This window comes from Hetaerina americana, unplaced genomic scaffold, assembly GCF_022747635.1.
Source record: "Hetaerina americana unplaced genomic scaffold, ioHetAmer1.1.p SCAF_282, whole genome shotgun sequence".
Taxonomy (NCBI): Eukaryota; Metazoa; Arthropoda; class Insecta; order Odonata; family Calopterygidae; genus Hetaerina; species Hetaerina americana.
Window position 1 is genome coordinate 37,449 of NW_027286855.1, and position 24,261 is coordinate 61,709.

The following is a 24,261-nucleotide window of genomic DNA, read 5'->3' on the forward strand; positions in this document are numbered from 1 at the left end:
ATAGATATATATATATATATATATATATATATATATATATATATATATATATATATATATATATATATATATATATACACACACACACACGAGGGTTCACTTCCTCGGCTATCTCGCTAACAGTTGAACGGCGATTTGCCCGCACCAAATCGTTCCCCAATTAGACACGGTTGTGGTCTGTCGATGAGGAAGGCCGCCCCGTTCAGGAATCTTTATCTGTCGAGATTCTGCCCGATTGAAAACGACTGTACCACTCAAAACACTGGCTTCATTAACAAAGGCATGCTGAATCAATCCAAATGTCTCCGAAGTACTCTTGCCAAGTTTGAAAAATAATTTCACGCCCCCCCTCTTATCCTCTAGCTCCTTCATTGCTACCGTTGCACGCGGCGACGAACGGGTTAAGATACGTACCGCTGCTGCTGCGTAACGACACCACGTAAACAAACGCAACACATCTTGTTTTAGTAGTCAGATGTGTTCCACTGTCTCTCGTTTCGATCCGTTGAACGGTTTGCTTAGAATAAAATCAGTCCGGTATTTTTTTGACCACACCTTGAGTTCTTTCCTCTAAGTTTTCATATGGGTTAATTTCCTGATTATATGTTTATTTCTTGTAATTAAGGTTATGCAGCTGAATGTCATAACCCCCTTTCTTTTCTCCGAGGTGTTGTTTTCTCAATTTCGTCTTTTGCGTACATTTTTCAATGCATATACACATTAAGTGCCGAATACAAAAAGGCGATATTTACTCCGTAGTTTGTGATCATGACGTACATTCTTAATTTTTTTCTTCATTTCCTTTGTTATCTCACATCAATTTCAACTAATTGATGGTCATCAATTATCACTTAAATAAATCACATTTCCTGCGCTATAAGGGCACTAACGAGACTATTCATAAAGTCATATTGAAAAACTCAAGCATCATCATTTTACAAATTAAGTAGCTTCAGGCGTCATGTGGTGGGAGTCAAACATAATGAATAACTATATGTAATGAATGAATAAAATGATGTACGAGGGTCATCCGGAAAGTAGTACCCGTTCGTGAAATAAAGACACAAAAGTAAATATTAACAAACATAAAAAATTTTATTTGAAAGAGGATACTTTAAACTACTTCTCAACATAATCTCCAAGCAAATTAAGGCATTTGTCATAACGTGTGACAAGTTTCTGTATTCCTGCTGCATAGTCCTTCGCCGCCAGCTCATTGAGATACGCGAGGGACCCATCTTACACAAATTTTTGCATTCTTTAAGAATCGGGGCGCTTGGCGACATATTAGACCCACGGATCTCAGGGTAAATTGACTATCCTCGATAGCTCAAGTGGTTAAGAGCATCCGCCCGGCAAGTGGAAAGATCCGGTGTTCGAGTCCCGGTTGAGGAAATATTTTTACTCTTGTGATCCGTTCGATTCCGCCTTCCCCACCTCTATTGTGTTCGTCCTTTATATGTGTTCCTATCCCTTTTCCTTATATCTGTTTCTGTATATATGAGTATTTATTCGCCGTTTGGCGGGATTTCGTGTTTGAATGTATATATATATATATATATATATATTTATACATATATATATATATCTCGTGGAATGCAGGAAGATTTTATAGTGATTACAGTTTTTATAGTGACAGACAGACGTAAAGGGGCGTATAATCAAGGATCAAATCCATCCATATCAAAACTTACCATTCTACATGAGATAATTTCAAATACCTAATTGTGTTAAACCATTACTCATTAGCAAAATTCGATAGCTACGCGATTGAACGAAAAACGAAACTTAGTAAAGTTGTTAGACACTTCGTCTTTGTTAACCAACAGGTCACTAATTTTACCCCTTCTATCTGATAATTTTTGTTGATGGCGACTGACTAAAGAGCTAGATGTTATCATCTGAATCTTGAGAGAAGAAGAAAGATCCAGCACGAGGCAGAAACGGTGCAATTGAAATTCAGAGAATCAATGCGTTAGAGATGGAGTAGAAGAGGACAAGTCGAAATGGTACCATACTGCGAATGGCTCTTCATCGTAATTCTAGGTACCGTCGAGGGGCCGCTCTATCTAAAACTTAGGGCTCAGCTTTTACGAAAGGAATGACGGATGCTGTGCACACGAGGGTCTGTTCCGCAACCCGCTTGGGTCGCCTTAAATGGAATATCAGCGGGAGGAGAAGAATGGTAAGGAGGTAGGGGGTGTAGGGGAGCCATTGGGATGCCTCCCTATTAGTTAAGACTCCCGCATCCACGAGACTCAGCCACCGTACACCCAGAAGACAAATGTTGTCGACGGCAGCTGGAGTAACGGGTGATGCCTCATCCCTTGCGGACTTCCACCTCCTGCTCGCCCCTCTCGATCCTACGCCGACCTCCCCACATCTCCCTCGTCCATCCTTCTCTCCCTCCTCCACGACCAGTTCACCGCACCAGACCCCCTTCCTGTACCCCCGCCCCGACGAGCTTGTTCTCGGCATTATTCGGCCCCACTCCTTTCCCAAAAGGATCCCCTCCTCTCCAAAGCCTTAAAACTCGCCTCACGCTCTTCTCTTCCAATGTCCCATCCCCGCTTGTTTTTTCTTAATGGTTGATTATGACAATTCAACTCGATCGTGATCTTTTGCTACCGCTTTTCTTCCCTACCATTCTTATCCATAACTCATTGCAATTCCGTTCAGGACAATTTAAATCACCCAGAAATTGCGGCATTTTTGGTCAGTTAGGCCCTTCTTAAATATTTTTGGGGCGGGTCATCTTTTCGAATTTTATTACAAATTTGACCTACTGCGATGAATAATCGACTGATTCATCGCAGGCAGAAAGTGCTGGAGGTAGGAATGAAAGAGGGCTGGGAATCCGTAAAATCAGTTAGGTTGGCTGATGACCAAGCTTTAGTTTGTCAGTCAGCCAAGGGGTTGCAAGCTTTGCTGAGTGAATTGGAAATTCAGTCCGAAAGGTATGGGATGAGAATCAATATTAATAAAACAAAGGTTATGCGATTTTCCAGGAAGAAAAAGGCTAAGCTAAACATTAAAATAGGAAGGCAAAAACTAGCGCAGGCAGAACAATTTACTTATCTCGGTAGTGTTTTGGACCAACACTGTCAAAGTAGTAGGGACGTAAGGAGAAGAATTGCGCTAGGCAAAGAGGCTTTCACAAGGAGGAGGGAGTTGATTGACAGGGACGTTGAGTAAGGATGTTAAGAAAAGACTCGTAAAATGTTTGATTTGAAGCGTAGCTATGTACGGCGCGGAAACGTGGTCATTGAAGCAGGAGGATAGACGTGGGCTGGAGGCTTTTGAAATGTGGGTTTGGAGAAGGTGAAATGGACTGAGAGGAAAACAAATGAGGAAGTTCTTTGTATGGTGCGTGAAGACAGGGGTTTGTTGGGAGGAATCCTATGGAGGCAGAAGAAGCGGCTGAAGGGGGTATTGACCGGCAATGGGATGTTAATGACCGGCAATGGGATGTTAATACTGTAATAGAGGGGTGAATTCTAGACAAACGAGGAAAGGGAAGGAACAGGCTAGGGATGTTGGACGGGATGAAGGGTGGAAGAAAGAACTCAGAGATGAAGCGGGACCTGATGTAGAGTGTGTTTTGTTAGGAGTCACAAAATGTTTATTTAATAGCTGTGTCCATCAAAAACCTGCCTGAACCAGTAGATTACCTAATAATAATAATATATATGCACTTTTGTGAAAGTTTCACGGACGTGAATAATAATTTTTATGAAGTTAGCACTGGTGGACAAAGACAAAAACACAGAAACACAAAAAAAGAAACTCAATGCGTTTCAGTTCTGCCCTTCTCTTCCTTGGGAAAGGAAGAACATATATGTATATATATATATATATATACATATATATATATATATATGTATATATATATATATACATATGTATATATATATATATATATATATATATATATATATATATACACACTCACACATATGTGTATATACTTACGCATTCAAAATCTTACGAATCAAGTTCTGATCAAGGAAATATTTTTGCGCTAGTGATCTGCTCGATCCTGCCTTTCCCCACCTCTCCTGTGTTTGTCTTTTATGTGTGTTCCTTTGCCTTTTCCGTGTATATGTGTGTGTATATATATATATATAATATATGTATAATTTTTATTCTTTCCTTCCCTTTGACCTGCTATCGTGATTAGTTCCCATATCGCATTATATATATATATATATATATATATATATATATATATATATATATATATATATATATATATATATATATATAAGGGGCTGACACAATATAACACAAATAGAATAGAAAAGCAACATTTAAAAAGACACTCACACGGTAAATTGTTCGATCTTTCGGCCCTCTTCAAGTGAGACTGAAAATATGCTGTTGCTGTGGAGAGGGGAAAGAGGTATGGGCGGGGAGGGGAGGTGTGGAGGGAATGCTGGGAGGGAAATTAAAGATGGCGGTTAAGGGTGGGAATTTTGAAAGAACGGAAAGCTAATATGTAGGCGGATTCACGAGTTCTCACCTCTGTATTGGTGGCTGAATCAGATCGGGATTCTAGGATGCTGAGAGCAAAACACTGGTCGAATGAAAGGTTGTGGGAATTGGCGTGTGAAGGGATAGGAAGAGAAGAGAGTGAGGCAGAATTGCCGGAGTACCGGTGATTATTCATTCGGATGGATAAGGGGGTAATGCATTCGCCTATGTAAAAGGAAGTGCAATGTTTGCATGACAAAAGATAAATAATGTTTTTTGAGAGGCAATTAGCGTGGGAACGAGGTGAGGGGGCTATGAGTGGATGTGGGGAGAGGGGAGTAGGCATAATAAGAAGACAGGTTTTACATCGGGGGCGGTTGCAAGTAGGGGAAATATTAGGAAATTTGTCACGGGGGGGGGGCGCCAAAGGGTTGGTGGATCTCAGAAGGTTTTTGAGATTGGCGGGTCGTCTGTATGCGAGAGATGGGCATTGGGGTAGTCAGGATGAGGTCACGTCATTGTCATGTAAATTAGGAAACAGTTCTTTAAGGAGGGTTTTCAGTCTGTGTGATCCGGGGAAATAGGTGGTGCAAAGGTTGAGTCCTGCGTCAGATGCATCACCTTTCTTGACACAGACATCTCACTTCAAAACAACAAATTCACTACTTCAGTACAGATCAAAGCCACTAACCATCAGCAATACCTACACCACACTAGCTGTCATCCTCAACACACCAAACGCTCGATTCCTAACTCTCTCTCTATCCGCGGACACCGAATTTGCAACACCACAGCCACTCTCAACAAATACCTTGACAATCTACATCTTGCACTCCTCAAACGCGGTTACCCAGAAAAGTTCCTACAAAATAAAATCCACCGCTCCACCCGACCACACACACCACACAAAAACAAGCCCACATCTGACGCAGGACTCAACCTTTGCACCACCTATTGTGTTGCTATGTTGCTATTCTATTCTATTTGTGTTATATTCTGTCAGCCCATTATTGTGCCGCTCGTATGAGTTTTTCCCTATAATCGTTATATATATATATATATATATATATATATATATATATATATATATATATATATATATATATATATATATATATATATATATATATATATATATATATATAAGTGTGTGTGTGTGCATCACCGTCTAGGGAAAGTAGGCACTGTTCGCTGGGTGTATCTCGCTTCCTCGTTTAAATTATTATTCACTTCCTTGAGAATTTCCTACAAGACATGCACAACACTCAAACACACACCAAACATCGTGGGCATAGTTTTAAAAACAGTAACTGTAGGAATATTGATTGAAAAATAAACTGTACTTTGCCCGGAGACTTGATTAGTTGAATTCAACCATAATAAGCAACCTACCATAGTAAGCAACCCGACTGTTGGTTTGATAGCTGAGTCAAACTAAAGCTCATCGAGTGCGAAATTCTCTCATGCGGCTTATGGCGCCAGTTCCTTCCTTTATGCTGCCTGTGCTTGCACACGAAGACCTGATGCCCAGAAGATCACACGGCTTGTTTTAAGATGAGGGTGCCCAGAAGCGTCACCCAGAATCTAACCCTACGGTCAGTAGCCCAACAGATCTGACACATTTCCCCGGTATTGGATGACACAAAATATAAATTCGTGAATTAAATGGCATTTTACATTAAATAGTTATCAGATGCAATACGTATATTTTCCCAATATTCCATTGGGAAAAATGTTGGTATGTTGGTTAAGTATCGATGGCCAACTGTCGATTAATGAAATGATGATTTTGCACGAAACCGTCATTAAATTATATTCTATTCAAACACCTTCAAATAATCAGAGCTTTACTATTGCCAGTTGTTTCCAAAATGACTGGGGAATCGGTCAAGTCGTAGGAATTTTCACCGCATTCCTGTTACATTTATTTTTTACGTATTTAAAGGACCTCCTTTACCCATTACCCTCTTTGCCGTCAGCCATGAATTTCTGATCCTTGGATATGCTTTCTCGCAAGAACAATGAACCTCGTTTTTTACTCTTGAATCATCCGTGATAGCACTGCCTTCGTGAATTAAAGGCAGCATACATACGAAATGTTCCTTCGAAAATTCTGTTCAAGAAATTACACAATTCGAAGCTCTTAAGAATTCGAGCAAAAGCCATGCGTGAAATTCGGGGGAAAGTGACATTTGCTAATAAATAATTCATATCATGGTACTTTCCTGTCGGTTCAATTGAAATGGGCAGTGAAGTCTGGGGTTCTAAACATAGTTAGTTATATCTGATGAACGACTCTTGCTCTTTTTCGATGTAAACATTTCACTTACTGGCTAAAATAAATGGCATTTTATTTTCCCCATGGGATATCTGCGTTGGACACCTATTCCAATTTTCTCCTTGTCATTTTATGAAATGTCCTCTTCGTTGAATTTCAGTTTAATATAATACGTCTGTACGAAAACTTTTCTTAAAAATCTAAATTACAGCACATTTAATAATTACGCTTCGACATTCAACAATGTCAATTTTGTCAAAAATGTCATTATGACATTTTTTTGGCCGACAGAAATCGTGTTCTAATATTGCAAAGGTTCAATTATTTTATTTATAGCCGAACACGTAACACGAAGTTAACATTTTACTAATACTTAATCAGAATTTTAAACAATCTAGAATAATAGTCCTTATGCGGTCGATTGAAGTAACTATGCTATTTTTTTGAAAATAAATTAAACTATGGTAAAATTATAAGCATGAAATTTAGTATAGTTTTCCCATTATCAAGATTTATAAACATTAAAATGACTCAAATTAGAAGAGAAAGAAATTTAATTCCCCAGGAACTGCTGGTAAATTATTTCAAAGCACTTTTTTTCCAAATGATGAATACCAGCTCCTTTGTAAAAGCTTTTTCATAATGGTTCTATTTTAATTCGCTTAGCTCTTTATCCCAAATAATTATCTTCTCAACTTACAATAAACTATTTTCAAAAGACAATGCTTGTAGGATAGAGTGATTCCCTTCAGTGTGTGCATGGAGAGCTGTTAGAACAGTTGCATTTGTTTGAACTCTTGGTATGCCTCATCTCTCAGATAATGGGCAGAAAACATTGTACTGGGCGTAACTATGATATATTTAATTTTAGGCACAATTTCGTATTTAAATGCTACATTTCATTAAAATTTGACTATTTCTGACCCAAACTAATGCCATTTTTATTACTGGTTATTACTGGAATGGCGTATCGCGGAATATGCGAATTAGCAGGGGAGACATCATGGCTAAAGTTCGGAATATTAAAATATTATTTCATGATTTATCTATATACTCGAGTTTAATATCAGTAGATACTCAGTAGTTATATTTTTACGAAACTAGTAATAAAAGAATGTCTAGGTAAATAACCACTTACGGATTCTGGTATTATAGGGAAAATGCAATTTCGACTGAATTTTGTAACAAGTACAACCGTGAAAATTTACCAATCAAGGGATAAAATTAGCTTTCTTAATCGGTAATGAAAATCGAAGCATTGTTATTTTAAGGTTTGATATTAATAATTTATGTTCCAGCTAAGAATCAACATCGCAAAAACCCGTTGCACAAGTGCCCTCTTGGATTATTTAAATGAAGTTTCCAGCCCAAATTATTGTAATTTCCGAATTATTTTTCAAAAAGTTATTGCTGTGGAAGCATTATTAATACATTATCATGAATCATTAATCCTACTTGTACGCCTTTAAATTAGTCAGCGTTAAAGTGTTCATTCTTAATTCGAATTTTTATTGTTTTTACTGCAATAATGCGATCTACTTTCCTCTTTAAAACTAATAGATTTGAAATATGTAGCGGGAGGAAATTGATGTATTTTATCTGGAATGCACTCCTTATATATTTCTCTAATTTAAGGCTGATAACACTCAAGGCAAACTTCTGAAGCTAATAAAAGCCAAATTTTAGCCGAGCCTCTTACGAAATGAACAATTGTATTTTGTGTAACAGAAGTAATAGCAGCCATTTTTTGCCTATTTAATCATTCGTACGTTATAAGGTAATCATTTGAAATAGATATACTGGTGAATTATGGGTGAAAAATATTGAATTTGACAACAGCATGAAAAATGCCATCTAAACTTGTCAATTTGTCCCAATGATGATTTCCAATTATCCTTATTCAACCCAATACCTCCAGCATGAAACAAATCCCAGTAATAATATTGCAGTGAAATATAAGAAAATAATCAATTCAAACTGCACTAGTGAATTCAGTAATTTCGAAACTTTTGTCTAGCTTTAAGTTTGAACAACGTCATTTTGATCTATTTTTTGTCATTCATAATTTTAATACCATTGCGTTTATTTAATTTCTTCCAAGATTATTGATGTAAATGCTGTGATCAGAATGGGAAAATAATCGACCATGGGTCACATGAATACGGGTTCTGTATTTTTATTAACACAGTAAGTAACATTCAAATTATATCGAAGTCATAGACATCATTTAGGCCATAGCGATGCTCGAAGCTTAGGGACAATGTTAGAAACGTTTAACTCTTTTATTGAAATATTGGCAGGTTGTAGGTATGTGATATCATAACTGATATTAAATTATGAATTGCCGTGCCTATGTCAAATATTGGAGTTAAACATTTTTACGTATTCTGGAAGCTTGAGAGAAGTATCAAAACTAATTATATGACGAATACAAATTTTCATCAAAAGTATCGGTGTTTTTTTTTAGAAACATGGAGTGTACTAACAGACAAATCTTGGATACGCATGATATTTATTTTGTTCCGGGTGACTCTCAACTGGAATACCATTATTTATAACGAGGGTTATAAATAAATTCATGCAAACGTAAGCATGAGCAAAAGTTATTCTTGTGCTGGAGAAATTATATCTCAGTTTAGAATGCGTTTAGGAATGCTTCTAAGTGACGACTCGTTACTCTCTTTAAATGGTTATTTTTTAACCATTTGTTGTTTTGTGGAAAGGGGGTGTACGATATCATTAAGATGTTTGAATTAAGGATGGCCTAGCGCAGTGTTCAACTAATAATATTTACTAATATTTTATCGTTCCTTGTTTGTTCAGGTGGAGCTATGTGCATTTGCTATTGATTGTTGTCAGTAGTAATATTATTATATAACATTATAAAAAAATTTAAAAGTAAGATTTAAAAAGGGTCGGAAATATTTTGGCAGATAATATTCCATGTCCATTTTCATTCGCTTTTATTTCAATAGCCTCGTCTTTTATAAAAATAATATGCATGTTTTGAATATTTAGCAATCTTCGGTCTCGAGTATCTCATTTTATTACCCGGACTCATAGTTCCAGTCGTCCTTAAAACATTTATATGAATACACAATATATTGAAGCCGAGTAATTATTCTATAATATTTCGGTAAAATGCTCCCCCAATCTCGGTGTGTATCCATTCCATTTGAAAGGGAAGAAGTTGGTTAGTTGATTTTGGGGCGATGTTCCCCTTTCACGCATGACTTTTCATTGTACTCACCGGGTTCGGCGAATGTTATGATTTCGGATGTTCTGCCATAAAAGTCGTCTTCGGGCTCCGGAGGCCTAGTGGGGTCCATGAAGCCTCGAGTTTCCTCCGCTCGGTAGAGTGTCTCCAAGACGACAGAGCGTGGAATGGGGGAGGTCACGTTGGGTTTGCTCTTGAGGCCCAATTTGCTCAGGATTTGATGCTTGATGGCCTCTAATCGGATGTTGTCGGCGTCGACCGCACCGCCTCCCGTGCCATCGCCGCCCGCCTCTTCCCCCGCCGGCTCACTTCTCTTCTGCGGCTGCGCCGGGTGGGTCTGCTGCTGGGGCTGTTGGTGTGAGCCCATGCAGTTGGGACAGGGAGGGTGGGGCGGCGGCTGCTGGTGCTGCTGTTGCTGCTGTTGTTGTGGTTGTTGTTGATGCTCCTGCTGCTGCTGCTGATGGGGTGAAGGGTGCTGTCCGTGGTGGTGGTGGTGGTGATGGTGGTGGTGCTGGTGGTGTTGGGCGGGAGGCAGATCGAGGGCCGGGAGTAGGAAGAGAGGCCACGCTGACACTGCGAGCACGGTGCCCAGTAGCCATGCGGATGGCCGGGCCATCGCGTCAGTGGATGGCTAGGCGCCGGCGAGGGCACGCTCTCTCGCCGGTCCCTCGTCTCCGCCCGGCCGGCGTACCGACTGATCGTGGCCACTCCTCGTTTAGACCTGGCACCACCCACGCCTCCTCCTCCTTTCTCCCGGGATGACCACAGAGACCTGGGCTCGGAAACAATTAAAGATCGCTATCCTTTGACTTTTCGGCTCCGGAGGAACCTTTGAATTATCCTCCTCGAAGGATTGACCGAGGGTCAAGGGTGAGATCTCGGGGGGAGGGCAATCAGCTGGGACCAAATCCGGGGAAGTAGATCTTCGGCTCTTCTTTTTTAATCGGAAATGTGTCGGGCGACCTCCGAGCCAAGAGTATGGTATATGACGACGGCTTCCTCTAAACTACGGTACTGAGGAAAGAGAGCGACTCATGCGTGGGGACGGGAGTGGTGCGTGCGGCGCCGGCCGGGGGATAAACTCAGCACCCTCTGCTACCTGTAATTACGTTCCGTGGCGGCGTCGACGCATATGACGTCGTTCGCGATCGTGGCTCCGGCCTCAACGTCCATCTCTCTCCTCTTCTTCTAGAGCGAAAGAAGGGGTGGACCACCGATGCTGCGACCTCTTTCCCGGAGGGGTTGCCTCCTCCCCTCCGCCCTCAGCCCCATCACTCCCCGCGCAAACTCCCTGCTCGTCCTCTCTCTATGTCTCTCTCTCTCTACCTCTTATCCTTTACCCCTCACCGTCTCTCTCGCACCCTCCCCTCTACGCCTCCACACCGTCTGGAATCCGAGACCTGCCTCCTCCCCGAGTGTCCTGTCACCTACTCAGGCTATCTTGATGGTCGGAGAGGCGCGAATTCAATCGCCTCGCTGGATCGAGCACCCTTGGCTCCCTCGCGCTCTTTCGACAGTCCTTCGCTCTGTGAAAGGATGACGTGGTTGACTCCGCGCCCAAGTCGGCGGGGAAGCCCGCTCGGGAATCCACAGTGGGGCGGCAGACGACGCTGAAATCCCCTCCTCCTTCAAGTGTTGTGACGGTCACTATTGACAATCAGCAGCGGGAGAACTCTTTGCCTCCAACCGATTACCCTCGCGCTTCGGCCGGCATCGACGAGAGTTCGTCTCCTCCCACCTCTATCGCTCGAAAAAAAACCAGTCCCTAACGGCATCCCACGACGTACCAAAAAAAACACCCGGACGACGGCCGTTGTAGTTACGAATTACAAAAATAAATGCATCCCTCTCTTCCGCCTCCTCGGAGATTCGAAACTGTGGGTCGGCGTCGGCAGCACGGGCATCGTCTTCATCTCCCGCAACTTCTTTCACGTCCCTCTCTCTGACGGGTGCGAACTTTACGAGCACGCGGCGGGGAACGAAAGCGCGGCGGCGCCTCGCACGTGACCTCGTGTGTGTAAATCCCTCTCTTCCACGCTCGTGACACTTTTCCTCACTGCCGTCGCTTCCATTCGTGAACGAGGACGGTTCCCTCCGGCGCGTGCGGGCCACCCTCTCTCTCCTGCGGGCCGTTAAACTTCCCGCACTCCCTCCCCCGTCGCGCTCTCAAGAGGACCACCAGCCAGCAGCGAATCCTCCGCACTCGGCCGTCCGCTTCGCCGCCCTGGAAGCACTTCACGCCGCACACGTGTCTTCCCTTTCCTCGTTTCTCCCCCACAGCCACTCCTCCTCTCTACCTCTGCGTGTGTGCGGTGGCTCTCTCTCTCTCTCTCCTATTACTCCAGTCTCCTCCAGCGGATTCCCTCTCTCTCCCCCCCCTTTCACTGCGGGGATTCCCGAAGGGCCCGAATCTTTGTCGCTCGCTTGGCGCGGGGGGTCACAAAACTCCTTGCCCGCCGACCTGTTCCTTCACTCGGGCGGATTTATTTTTCCGGGGCGAGAGCGGAATGGAGGTGGCGCGTGCGTGCGGGGGAGCGGGAGGAGAAGAGCCGACGGCGTGCGATCTCTCCAGATTCCTTCCTCTGTTTGCGAGGAGCGAGCGCGCGCCGTCTCTTTCCCACTATCAAGCTCCCCTCTCCTCTCGCTACCGTTCTTTTCTCTCCCTTTCCCTCTCTCTCTCTCTCTTTCTCACTCTCTCTCTCACTGGCCGTCGTGGCAGGGTGTTGTCTCGCTCAGCCAGAGCGGCCGACTACTGGCCAGGACGGGGAAAGGGCGCACGGATATGTAGGGCGCCTCTCTTCTTTCCGCCCCCTCCCTTCTTCTCTCCCTCCCCGCCTCCGCCACCGCCACCTCTTCCCACCGTGCCTTCCGCTCGACACCCGCCACAGCAAATCCCCTACCACCCTCCCGTTTTCAACCCTCTGCCTCTCCCTCCCTCTCCTCTCTCTCTCTCTCTCTCCAACTTAACCCTTCTCCCTCCTCACCCCCCCCCCTTCCCGCACAACCTCTAGCCCAATGACACCCACCACCTTCTCTCAAACACCACCGCCACGCTGCTGACGTTTACCTCTGTCCACTCGACCCACTGATGGGCGTTTCATTTCGAGAGGGCGAACTTGGCTTCGCGAGGGCCCACCTTGAGTTTCGGGGCCCGTTCCACCCTCGAGCCCATCGCCGCTGCAATTTTTCTGCCGAAAATCAACTCTACCAGCGACGATGTTTTCTCCCTGTTTTCTAAAAAAAATATCCGAGTTTCGGAAAGTTGGCGTGGAGGAAAAATAAAATACCTCGTTGCTTTCATCGATTTATGAAAATAGTGTTCGAAGATTCGTGAAACTGGCGTTTCCTTGGTTCCCATTTTTCGCATTAAGAGGAGTTAGTACTTCGTAGCATTTTCTGATGGGCAACTCGTCTTGATAATCGTATCGGTTAGTGTGTGCGAGTCCGGTCATGTTGTAATCTAGTCTTTGGTTTATTTTCCAACCACATGGTCGTATCATCTACCAGGGCCTCACTCTAATTTCAGGTATATCGACATGAAATCCGAACCCCCGACCAACGTCAACCCCAGCTTACTCTCGCCAGACCAGGGATCATTATTGCCAGCACGCAGCCCGATGGTTACCGCACGAGACTGTGACCCCCGTCTCGTCATGGCTCACCAACCTTCCCCAATTGGGAGCGTTCTTATGAAATTACATGCAACAGACTCACGACAAGGTAGGAGATCAAAATATTTAACCATCTCACCTTTCGTTGCATATGAATGGCTGTCAAGCAGGGCAATTAATCTCAATGTACATTTAATATCATCTCTAGTAGGTAATATTGGCAAGCTGTCGCTTTAGTGCTTGGTTCTTCGTACTTCAATGCCCTCGAATGCGGGCCATTTGAGCGTAGTGTGTATTTACGAGTTCGTAATCACGTGCTATGATTGAAATTCACCATTTCTGTATTTGAACAATAGGTGAAACGATTAGTTGATCCGACCGAGTGTAAAGGAATAGCATAGCTATCTGATTGTTCGGCGAAATATTAGGTCGAAGGCAAATAGCATAAATGACATAAATAAATAACATAAATGGGAAATTCTCTTCATTTATTGGGGTCTTAATTCTACAAAAAAGTAAATTCTATCACGTCCATTTGTGCGAAAATAACATTTAACGCACAGATAGAAAAAGTCGGAGAGAACTGCACACGGATTAGTCGAAAAATATTTCACTTCTGAAAAGGCATTGTTAATTATAAAAATAGGATTATTTGTTAATTTTTTATGGTATTTGTGCTTTAATATGATGTTTGGTTTTTAAACCAGATTCACAAAGTAGGAATTAAAATTTCCTTGGTTTTGATATTATAATACGCATCAAATGCTTTGCGTTGTTTTGATTAATTGCCGAATTAGGGTAGCTACAACAATTTAAGTTATTACAAAAAAGGTAATTTAGGTAGGTAGCAATTTCATCCAAATGAGACACATTCTATCACAACTAAAGCGATTGAAGACATTCGCATTTTAATTATGCTTTTGAAAAATATTCATATAAAATAGTTTGAGTATCCTTGAAAGTATTGTAATAAAAAATTCTTAACTATTCTAGTTGTCATTATTTCATTCAATCTGAAGAATGGTTTACTGTAGACCTCAATTTATCCGAATCCAGTAAAAATTTGTTTTCTCCCTCATTGTTGTCATGCCTCTCTGCCCGGTCTAAATACTCAATCCTTTCTGTTTAATCTGCGATTTTCCCCTTCCATTCTCCCCAGTGTTCCCTCCATTTTAATTTTAACTGATCATGAAATATCCAGCGTCATGATCCTTTTCTGGAAGGGTGTTCTTTTCCAACGGTCCTTGTCTTTAACGGCGGTTGCCGCGATACTCGTTAATTTTGTGATGCACATTTAACCTTGTTTGTAACCGAATCTCCTTAAATAGCTTGAGGATTTTAAAAATGATTATCAGATAACTAAATGATAATGAAAGTCAAAATCTGTCGCTAACATTCGTGAGCAAAAACTTTTAATGACCATTAGGTTGATCACATTAGCTTAGCAAAATCAATAAAAACAATCTCGAGATGCACAAAAATGAATGTAGAATTAAATCTTGGAAAGATGCGGAAATACTAACATGAAAAGACAAGTAAGGTTCTGCGAGATTAGCAAGGGACAAATTAGAATCTAAATTGCCGCGGGTGGCTCAAAGCCGAGAAAACGCCATTACTTCGTTAGTATTCGAAGACTAGTATCAGGGCTTAATAGGTTCATTCAAAGGTATTTTAAGTTACACTACTAACTTTAAAATTGCCATATACAATCCTATGTGATGTAAAGTTATGTGTACATATTCTATGTGATGTAAAGTTATGTGGTTATATATATTTAAAAATCCCCTTGCCGTGAAGGGAAGTTTCAAGATCCTCCTTTGATGCAGTCGAATGTTTTAGCATTATTTTTCAGTAGAGTAATACATTATAATGTAAAGAATTTGTATTTTTATTCGCTAAAATTTAACTCAAAATAAACTTGAGCGCTTATTTTGGACTATTTAGGTGTTGATAACCCATTTTGGCATGGCAATCAACTTTATACGATGCCGAAATATTCAATATGTAGATTAGAGTGGAACTGGAGATCCTAATATTTTCGCGCCCTTACCTATACATCCCTTCAGTATGTGTTAATTTATGTTATATATTTCGTAAATATATGCTATAGTAATTAGTATTTCAACTTGGCATCAAGAACTGTGTTCAATATATTTCACTATTGTCCGGCGATACAAAAATATTGAAGTCATTTGTCAATTAAAGTAATTAAGGTTTCACGTATTACACGTATCTCTTTTGGACGCACTGACGAAAGATGCGCTTTGCCTTTAATGAATTATTGCACAGGAATGAGAGTGCCATCCAATTAAATGCCTTAGGAGGTTTTCATGATGGGATCACTCTTGGTCAAGTGATTATGTCTTTGGTAAAGAATGTTAGTTTTTTCTTGGTGCGTCACTTACAGGTTTTGCTCTGCCTTTGTTTTTCTCTCCTTTAATCACGCCAATTAAGTTAATCATATTAGTTACTTAAAATTATCTACCTCCCTAATATAGCACCAAAAGTGGGAATAAACTTAAAACCATTGAAAATATGTATGAATAAACAATAGGGCTGTTCACTTTTCTCCGCGCAATGCACATAATAAGTTATATGGTTCACTTTCCCAAGAAAATTCCAAGTTCAAGTGAGTGTCATGCATTATATTATCAAAAACACACTCTTGCCCAGACACACAGGCTTTCCGAGGGACTTTCCGAGCTAGAAATGTTGAGAAGACAAAGACGACGTTGCCTAAATACTTATTCGACTATGATGACAGCCGAGCATGGGTCGTGGCTACCCCGTCATGGCGAGGGAATCAGATGGTAGGTGAATGGGAGGGGAAAAGGAAAGGGAAGAGGGGGATTAATCCTCATTCGGTAAAAATGAGACTCTCATTCCAAACCAAAAGATAGAGAATAATGGAGATCATAATGGGCGAAGATCGGGGAGAAAAAGAAATAGAATTTGCGGAGGCAAACGCTGTGCATAGAATATGAACCATATTTCAAAGTGAAACGACGGACGTGTGGATTATTGCGGCCGTCTCCTTAGTTTCTTACTTGAAAAATACATCAAACTAATAAAGTATACCAGTCGAGGGTTTAAAGGAACATAAAAAGTCAAGTACCATATATGGAAATGAGTTATCAAATAATATTGTTGTAGATAATCTCTAATTAGTTAGATGAAATTAATGTTAATTAATTAATTAAAAATAGCAATTTTCCACAAAAATAAAGTTCAATGCGACCGGTTTCAATGTTACTACAGTTGATGATGTAGTAACATTGAAACCGGTCGCATTGAACTTTATTTTTGTGGAAAATTGCTATTTTTAATTAATCATGATGTTCCACCATATCACGCCTGAAACGTCTCTTTTTATGAAATAAATGTGTTCAAAATGCGGGCATCAATTATCGTAGAATGATATTATAGTATACATTTTCATGTCCGGAACCGTTTAAAAATTATTCAGCAAAAAATTTAGCTTAATCTCTCACTACAAAATTACTTCATTATATTTTCCCGTGCTTAAGATTCTTCTTGGCATAATGGAAAAGTAACCTTAAAACTTTGGGAACATTTCGTTCGAGTTTGCCGATTTATTTGCAACCCGGCTGGCAAATATCCTCTCGGAAGACTCTCTCAGTATGGGGAATGAGCTACGAGAACCTTCTCCTTAGTTTTCGATCTCCCTCCTCCGTTTGAGAGAGCCTTAAATTCTCACGCGGGTGCCAACTAGCCGACACGCGCATGATCAAAGGCGCCTTCGTTTGATTTTTTCTCTTCGCCCTGCGCCCCGGCTACATTTTCCCACTTGATGCCATATTCGTCTTTTCCACCACCGGCAACTACCTCAACACAATGACCTTTTTAACACTACGTCAAGTGGTCGTGTCACGCCGATAGAGCACGCACAATGCGACTGCTTTGACAAACGCGTCCGAAGAAAGTGAAGCAGTGTGCTGTCGGCGTCGCCTCGACAGGGAAGCGATGCGAGAGTGGATTGTATGTACATGCATACTTGAGGGAATGGCGTGTGCAGGTCGCGGGGGTGGCCGGAGAAGAGGGGGGGGAGAGAGAGAGTAAGAGTGAGGTGGGGAGGAGGGAGGAGTTTACTACGTGTAGGAAAGATATCGGCTTGCGTGCGCGCATGCTTTTAAAGCGTCGAAGGGTCGGGAAGAGCTGGGTGGGGAGAAGGTTTGGGGGCGCACTGTAGGTATAGTGGGGGACGAAGAGGAGAATAATTGCTGTCGAGGGGGGAGAGAGATGTAGAGGGGAATAGATGGGGGGAGATGTGTGTGGGGGAGGGATAGGGAGGGGTCGGGAGAGGGAAATGAAGCTGTGAAGGATTGACTGCGGTCGAGATAGGCAATTGCAGTGAGTGGCGCGGTGGACGGGGAGAGAGGGGCGAGCGGGTTTGGGAGGGGAGGGGTGGAAAGATGGCGTGGGGAGTGACTGAGTCGTATCCCAGCGTGGAGCTCGTTTTAGAGGAAGGAGCGGTGTGTGTGTGGGGGGGGGGACGGAGTGAGAGATGGGTGGGATAAGGGTTTGTCGGCGTCGAAGGAGGAGGAGAAATAGAGGGAGGGAGAGGATGTGGGCAGGGCGAAGCGGAGGAGCAGGAAGCGAGGGAAATCTGTTGAGATTGAGTGACGTATGGACTCGTGGGTGTTTCTAGTTAAGCGGCTGCAATTTTACACCATGGCAAATCCCAATTCCCTTGCTCACATTTCTGTGATCTCAAGTCTGCTTGTTGTGGCTCCGGATTTGTGATACCTTTTGCATCCGGAATTCCTGTTAACATTCTCAGAGCATTTATTACACTCTAAGGTTGGTTTCAATACTGAATTCGACAAAAATCAAAGCTCCGAAAATAAGTTCATTATATATAATACCTATCTATACCTATGAAATAATGTCAGGCTCAACCTTGTAAAATTGCATTCTGAGGAATTTGAAAAACCTGAAAATTTCACCTAACCTTTTTGCAACACGATCGGTTTCACGTACGTGTGACATATTCAGGCACCTAAATATGCAGAGGATGTGGCGAAACCGATCCTACCCAAACACTGTTCGGTGAAACGTACAAAGTTATTCAAATAACTCGTACTTTTGTGTATATAATCGGTTGGAGGTTTTATTTTAGGCTCAGAAAAAACAAATTCACATTCACACAGAAGCATTAATGCGTAAATTACTTTGAAAAAGGCAAATCGTAGAGAATTCGTCATGAGCTTCTAGCTAAGACTCAATAAAATTGTTTCTGCATTTCTTTGATGCACATATTTGAATTATTGTGGTTCCACAAATCCTCACCTAAAATGAACGCGTGAGCACGTGGCTCTTTCTTGATTGAATTACGCAATTAATAAGTTAGAGTTGAGTTAATGAGTTCAAATAAAGAGTTTCATAAATTTGTAGGAATTTACTCTGGAGACATATCGTACTTGTTTCCATATTTATTTGATATATGCACATAAACTTATGTTCGTGAATTCTCATAATATCTTGTATGCAGGGTGAGAATTACGTCGAAAAAAGAATTAGTGAAACAGCTGATTTACCAGTGATAGTGTTTCAAAATTCTAATTGTCCACGCAACTTAATGTATGCAATTATCTTATGATGGAACTTGGTTAGTTAAATCACATCTTAAAATCGTCTCAAGCACTTGTTTGGAATCTTAGAAGTAAATGTTTCAGCGACGATTAAATTCTATGCATATGAAATACCGTCAACGAGTCTACCAGTATCTTCACACGATTTTCCCTCGCACAAGTTCTTCGTGGTAAATAATATCAAAGAGTCTTTGATTAAGCGGTTCAGTGTCTTTTCTGGTGGATGAATCGGTGAAATGTTTTAATCAACGTGCCTCTCGTTAATTGATACAGAGCGTAAACCTGCGCTTTGGCATCAAAACTTTCTTACGCATTTAGGAATTTCGATATATTCGATGAGGTTTTGTGAGCTGAGAAGAGAACTACAGTGATCTACCATGGTACGGTAAAAACCAACTTGGAACAACATCTTGAGGGTGTCTACTCGGTCGAGCAATCGGGCATAAGTCTTAAATCTCTCAATTTCTTTGAAGATTCGGGAAGAAATGGGGTAAAATACGAATTTTGTGTGAAAACTCGGGAATTTTATATTTATGTTTATCGTGGCTGTGAGATCAGTTCGTGTCAGCAATCACACGTGTGGGGCTCTGGAAAAAACCTTGACTACAAACAGGACTAAATTCTGTAGTACCAGTGGAATGCGCAGCGCGGAGGGATAATCCACGTAAAAAATAAATCACTTCTTTGGCTCCAGACTTTCCGGAAAAATCGGGAGAAAGAACAGGATGTTAGTCGTTAAATTGAGAAACTTTCAATAATGCGAATTAAGATCATGATCCGCTGCATTTCTTTTTTAATTCTACAGATTGTAATTTAGTACTTTCTGTATGTTCCCTTCCACATTTGAACACCTCAGTATTTTCCTTTAAGCAAGTCATCGTATGAAGGCACCTTTCAGAGGCTACGAGGGAAACTATCTAAGTTCCATGCAATGCGATAGTTAAATTTATAATCAGCGATTGAAATTAAAGTGCATGTCACTGGTATTGAGAAAAAACAGGCTTATGTAATGTTCCTTTTTATTTTGAAAAATTCATCAAATTCTGTTGAGTTGTCAGGAATACATATTTTATAGCATGAACATTTAACAGTTTTTATAATAAAATAAATAATCTTAGCCCACGCAGCGACAATGGTGATGCTTTGGCTTAATCCAGGTGCAACTTGTATGACGACTCCACTTCTCAGAGATCGTATATGGACTCAATAGTTTATCCAATTTATTACCGGAGACCGTTCAAGAAATATACATCATTGTCACGACACAATTGATTCATATACTTTCCGGAAACTTTTTATCTATAGCACTCCCGCGTGCTAGAAATAAATTTTTCGAAATAAAATCAATGTTATTAGCGAGGCCATTTATTGTTGGTAAATTTGACGGGTGGCTCTTATATCCGCTATTAAGGAAGGTAAAGTTTTGTTGAACTAAATGTTGAGCTAATATTAGTTTGTTATTTTAAATGAACTAAATTTCAACAATTTTTTAATAAACTTTACCTGATGATGTTATACCATAACGAAACCTAGGTCGTAATAAAAGTGGTTTATGTGGAAAGGCGAAGTATTTTAAATTTAATTTCAATTTGTTATTTTATGTTCATACTTTATCATGACTAGAAAATTGAAGAAACGACAGAAAATTTTAACTGTGTTAGTCATTTTATTAAACAATAAATTAATTTTCCTTTTATATTAAAATTATTTTAATACATTTATCGGTCGATTTCTGGAAAACAATTTAACAAATTGATGAAAAAGTAAAAATCTATTTTCTTACTACAATATTTTTGATAGCAACGCTGACGTTCCATTCATTCTGAAATTGGAAGGAATAGTACTACCAAGCAACATTATTTTATTTGCGATTATTCAAGGATACAAATTATAGACCAAACGTCATAATTGTAGCAAAAATTTACATTGTCTTTGCCTGATACTTTAGGCATGTGACTTTGCAAGATCAGAAGCAAAGTAAGCATGCATTATGGCTTCCATTGATAATGGAAGTCGTAATTAAATATTAGAAAGGAATTAAGTCTGATTATTAAATCAGATAATTCAAATATGAGGCCGGGAAAGAAATAAAATTAGAGGAATATTGAAATGCATTTTAATATCATAAAATCAACGCATGGGAACCAGCTACCACTTAGTAGTATGCTGTTTAATCGAAAACTGCATCATGAAAATTGTGATTTAGAGAGCTCTTACTTGGCTATTCCTTTAGACAGGCCTCTTCGTCGCTTCCCAATGAAATTGTTTTCATAGCATTCAAATGTTATATATTTTGTATTTTCATTACTGCAAGCAAATGTGCCCCACGTCAGTGGGCCCACTATACGGCAAACGTTGTTCATATTGCGCCATTGTCATCGATCAGGCATGCCGTGCAAGAGAAATTAGGTCATGGAATATTTTCATCACTTCATATAAATTTTCAGATAGTATTGCATCAAACATTATTGTACGAGGTCTGTTCAAAAAGTATCGCGAAGTTTGTGTTTTTTCCAGTTTCCAGTTTCCAAAAAATAATAAACTTTATGGTTTCCAACTTCATTTCGTGGAAGCTGTAAAATGTATATTGCTAATTTTCCAGTCGTATGAAGGTTTGCTGTTCGTTTTCAGTCATTCCTCTTCTACTGACAAACGCACAGCCTCCAAACACCGAAGCGTTCACCTTCCGTGACCTTCACATTCTTTTTCTCTTTAAAAAAATAACATTCATACGCACAGGCATGCTCGGCTATGAGTTTTATTGTTTAAACGGATAAATTAACAGAATTGGAAATAAGATTTTGTAGCTCAAGGATATATATATATATATATATATATATATAGATATAGATGTATATTATATATATATATATTATATATACACATACACACACACACACACACACACACATATATATATATATATATATATATATATATATATATATATATATATATATATATATATATATATATATATATATATATACATACATACACACACACATATATACGGGGTCTGTTCAAAAAGTATCGCGACGTTTGTGCTTTTTCAAAGACTATTTATTTATTCATGAATATCTATTTTGTCCCCTTCAAAGTGATCCGCATTAGGTGTTGTACACTTGTGCCAATATTTGGAATACTCGAAGCACATCAAAAAATCATCGTTTGTGATCTTGTTCAGCTCCTCCTTCGATGCAGTCTTTATATTAAATCGTAGCGTAGCGTCGTCTTTTCATGGGCCGCTTCAGTTTCGGGAACAAGGAAAAGTCACTGGGGAATACGGTGGCTGTGGCATTATTGGTGTGTTATTATTGGCCAAAAATTCGCGCACAAGCAACGATGTGTGAGTACGGGCGTTGTCATGGTGCAAAAACCAATTTTTGTTCTTCCACAAATCCGGGCGTTTGTGGCGGATTACTTCGCGCGAATTGCGCATAACTTGCAGGTAATATTCCTTATTTACCGTTATACCCTGTGGCAAGAACTCATGATGCACCCTGCAATCAAAGAAAACTGAAAGCAAAACTTTCACTCTCGACCGAACTTGGCGCAGTTTTTACGGTCTTGGCTCGTGCTGCAGCTTCCATTGGGATGATTGAGCTATAGTTTCCACGTCATAACCATTAACCCATGATTTGTCGCCAGTTGTGATCCTTTGGAGAAAATTTGGGTCGTCGCGAAGAGTCCAACACATTACCAATATTATTGCGTCGCTGTTTTTGGACGAAATTGAGCAATTTTGGTACGAATTTCGCGGCGACTCGTGTCATTGGTAAAAATCGATTGGTACGAGCCAATCGATATGTTCAGGTCCTCAGAAACTTCTCTAATGGTGACTAGACGGTTGGCCAATGCCTTCTCCCCATCAATGCTTTCGTTTGTTGTTGACGTGCTCGGGCGTCCGGCACGCTGTTCGTCGTTCGGCCCTCTGAGAACATTTTTTACCACCGATAAAAGTTGCTTCGGTCCAAGGTAGCCTCTCCACATGCCACAGTCAACTTTGGAATGCGTCCGTGCACTTTATTTCGTTTTTCATACAAAATTTGATACAGATTCTTTGATCCACGTTTTGGAACAGGCAAAAATCGCAGACAAGCCGAAACACGTCCAAGCAAAACAGCTGTCAACAATTGACTGAAACCTAAAAATGGCCGAACCTTCTTGGCATGAGTGAGGACCATCACTACTAACATAACGCCACCAAAAAATCGAAAATGAAATATACGTAACCCGCGAAAATTTAAAAATCGTGATACTTTTTGAACAGAGCTCGTATCTGTCCAGTTCTAAAAAATTACGAGATGTTATCAGAGATACTATGTTACGAGGCCACTCACGACAGATTGTATGGATGTGTCATTTGAACCGGTGATCAGATGCGATCCTGATGAAATTTTTGTCTCGCGTCGGATTTCAGGAGATTGACCTAATTTATCGTAGATTTCTTAGGATTCATTTAAGCATCTCAACGTCTTTGCCGTAGAGCTACTGAGGACAAACATTAGTGGCGTTTGATTTTTCAATACATCTGCCGGCTGAGGTCATTTGTCACCATAATTTCTACGCATACGCGGCCTTTTCATGGCAGTCAACATCGACGCCAGAGCCGAGATTCGAACTTGCTTCTATCGTGTTATCTAGTGAACGTGTTCACACGCAGCTATTCAGGTTGACTGGACGTATTATTCATGAAGATATACCGCTATTCAATCAGTTGTTGATGCTCGAGTTTGCCACATATGGATTAACTCGTGAGTGCTAATCAGCAATTCAATGCACCTAGGCTAATCCTTAGTTTTAGTATTGCTGTGGGTATTTTCATGTGTTGCAAACGAGCAACCAGTGCATCAAGGGTGTATACACACTGGGCCCGGGGGAGACTCTGTGCTTTTTATTGACGGGAAATATAGCGTATAGGATGGCAACAATTAATACTACGACAGAACAATCTTAAAAATAAAAAATATTATTTTCTCACCCAGTTCACCTTCCACCTGCAATAGGTTTTATCGTACGTGTAATTCAATCTTTAGTTTTCTCTAAATTTCTGTGTGTATATATATA

General features: G+C 40.7%; 1 protein-coding gene across 1 annotated transcript; it reads right to left on the reverse strand.

The window, feature by feature from the left end:
* Nucleotides 1–10,001: 10,001 nt before the first annotated feature.
* LOC139689872 (lateral signaling target protein 2 homolog) lies at nucleotides 10,002–12,691 on the reverse strand (the record flags this gene model as incomplete). Its single annotated transcript, XM_071586974.1, has 1 exon — nucleotides 10,002–12,691. A coding segment is annotated over exon 1 (583 nt), but the record flags the coding sequence as incomplete, so codon positions are not given.
* Nucleotides 12,692–24,261: the final 11,570 nt, after the last annotated feature.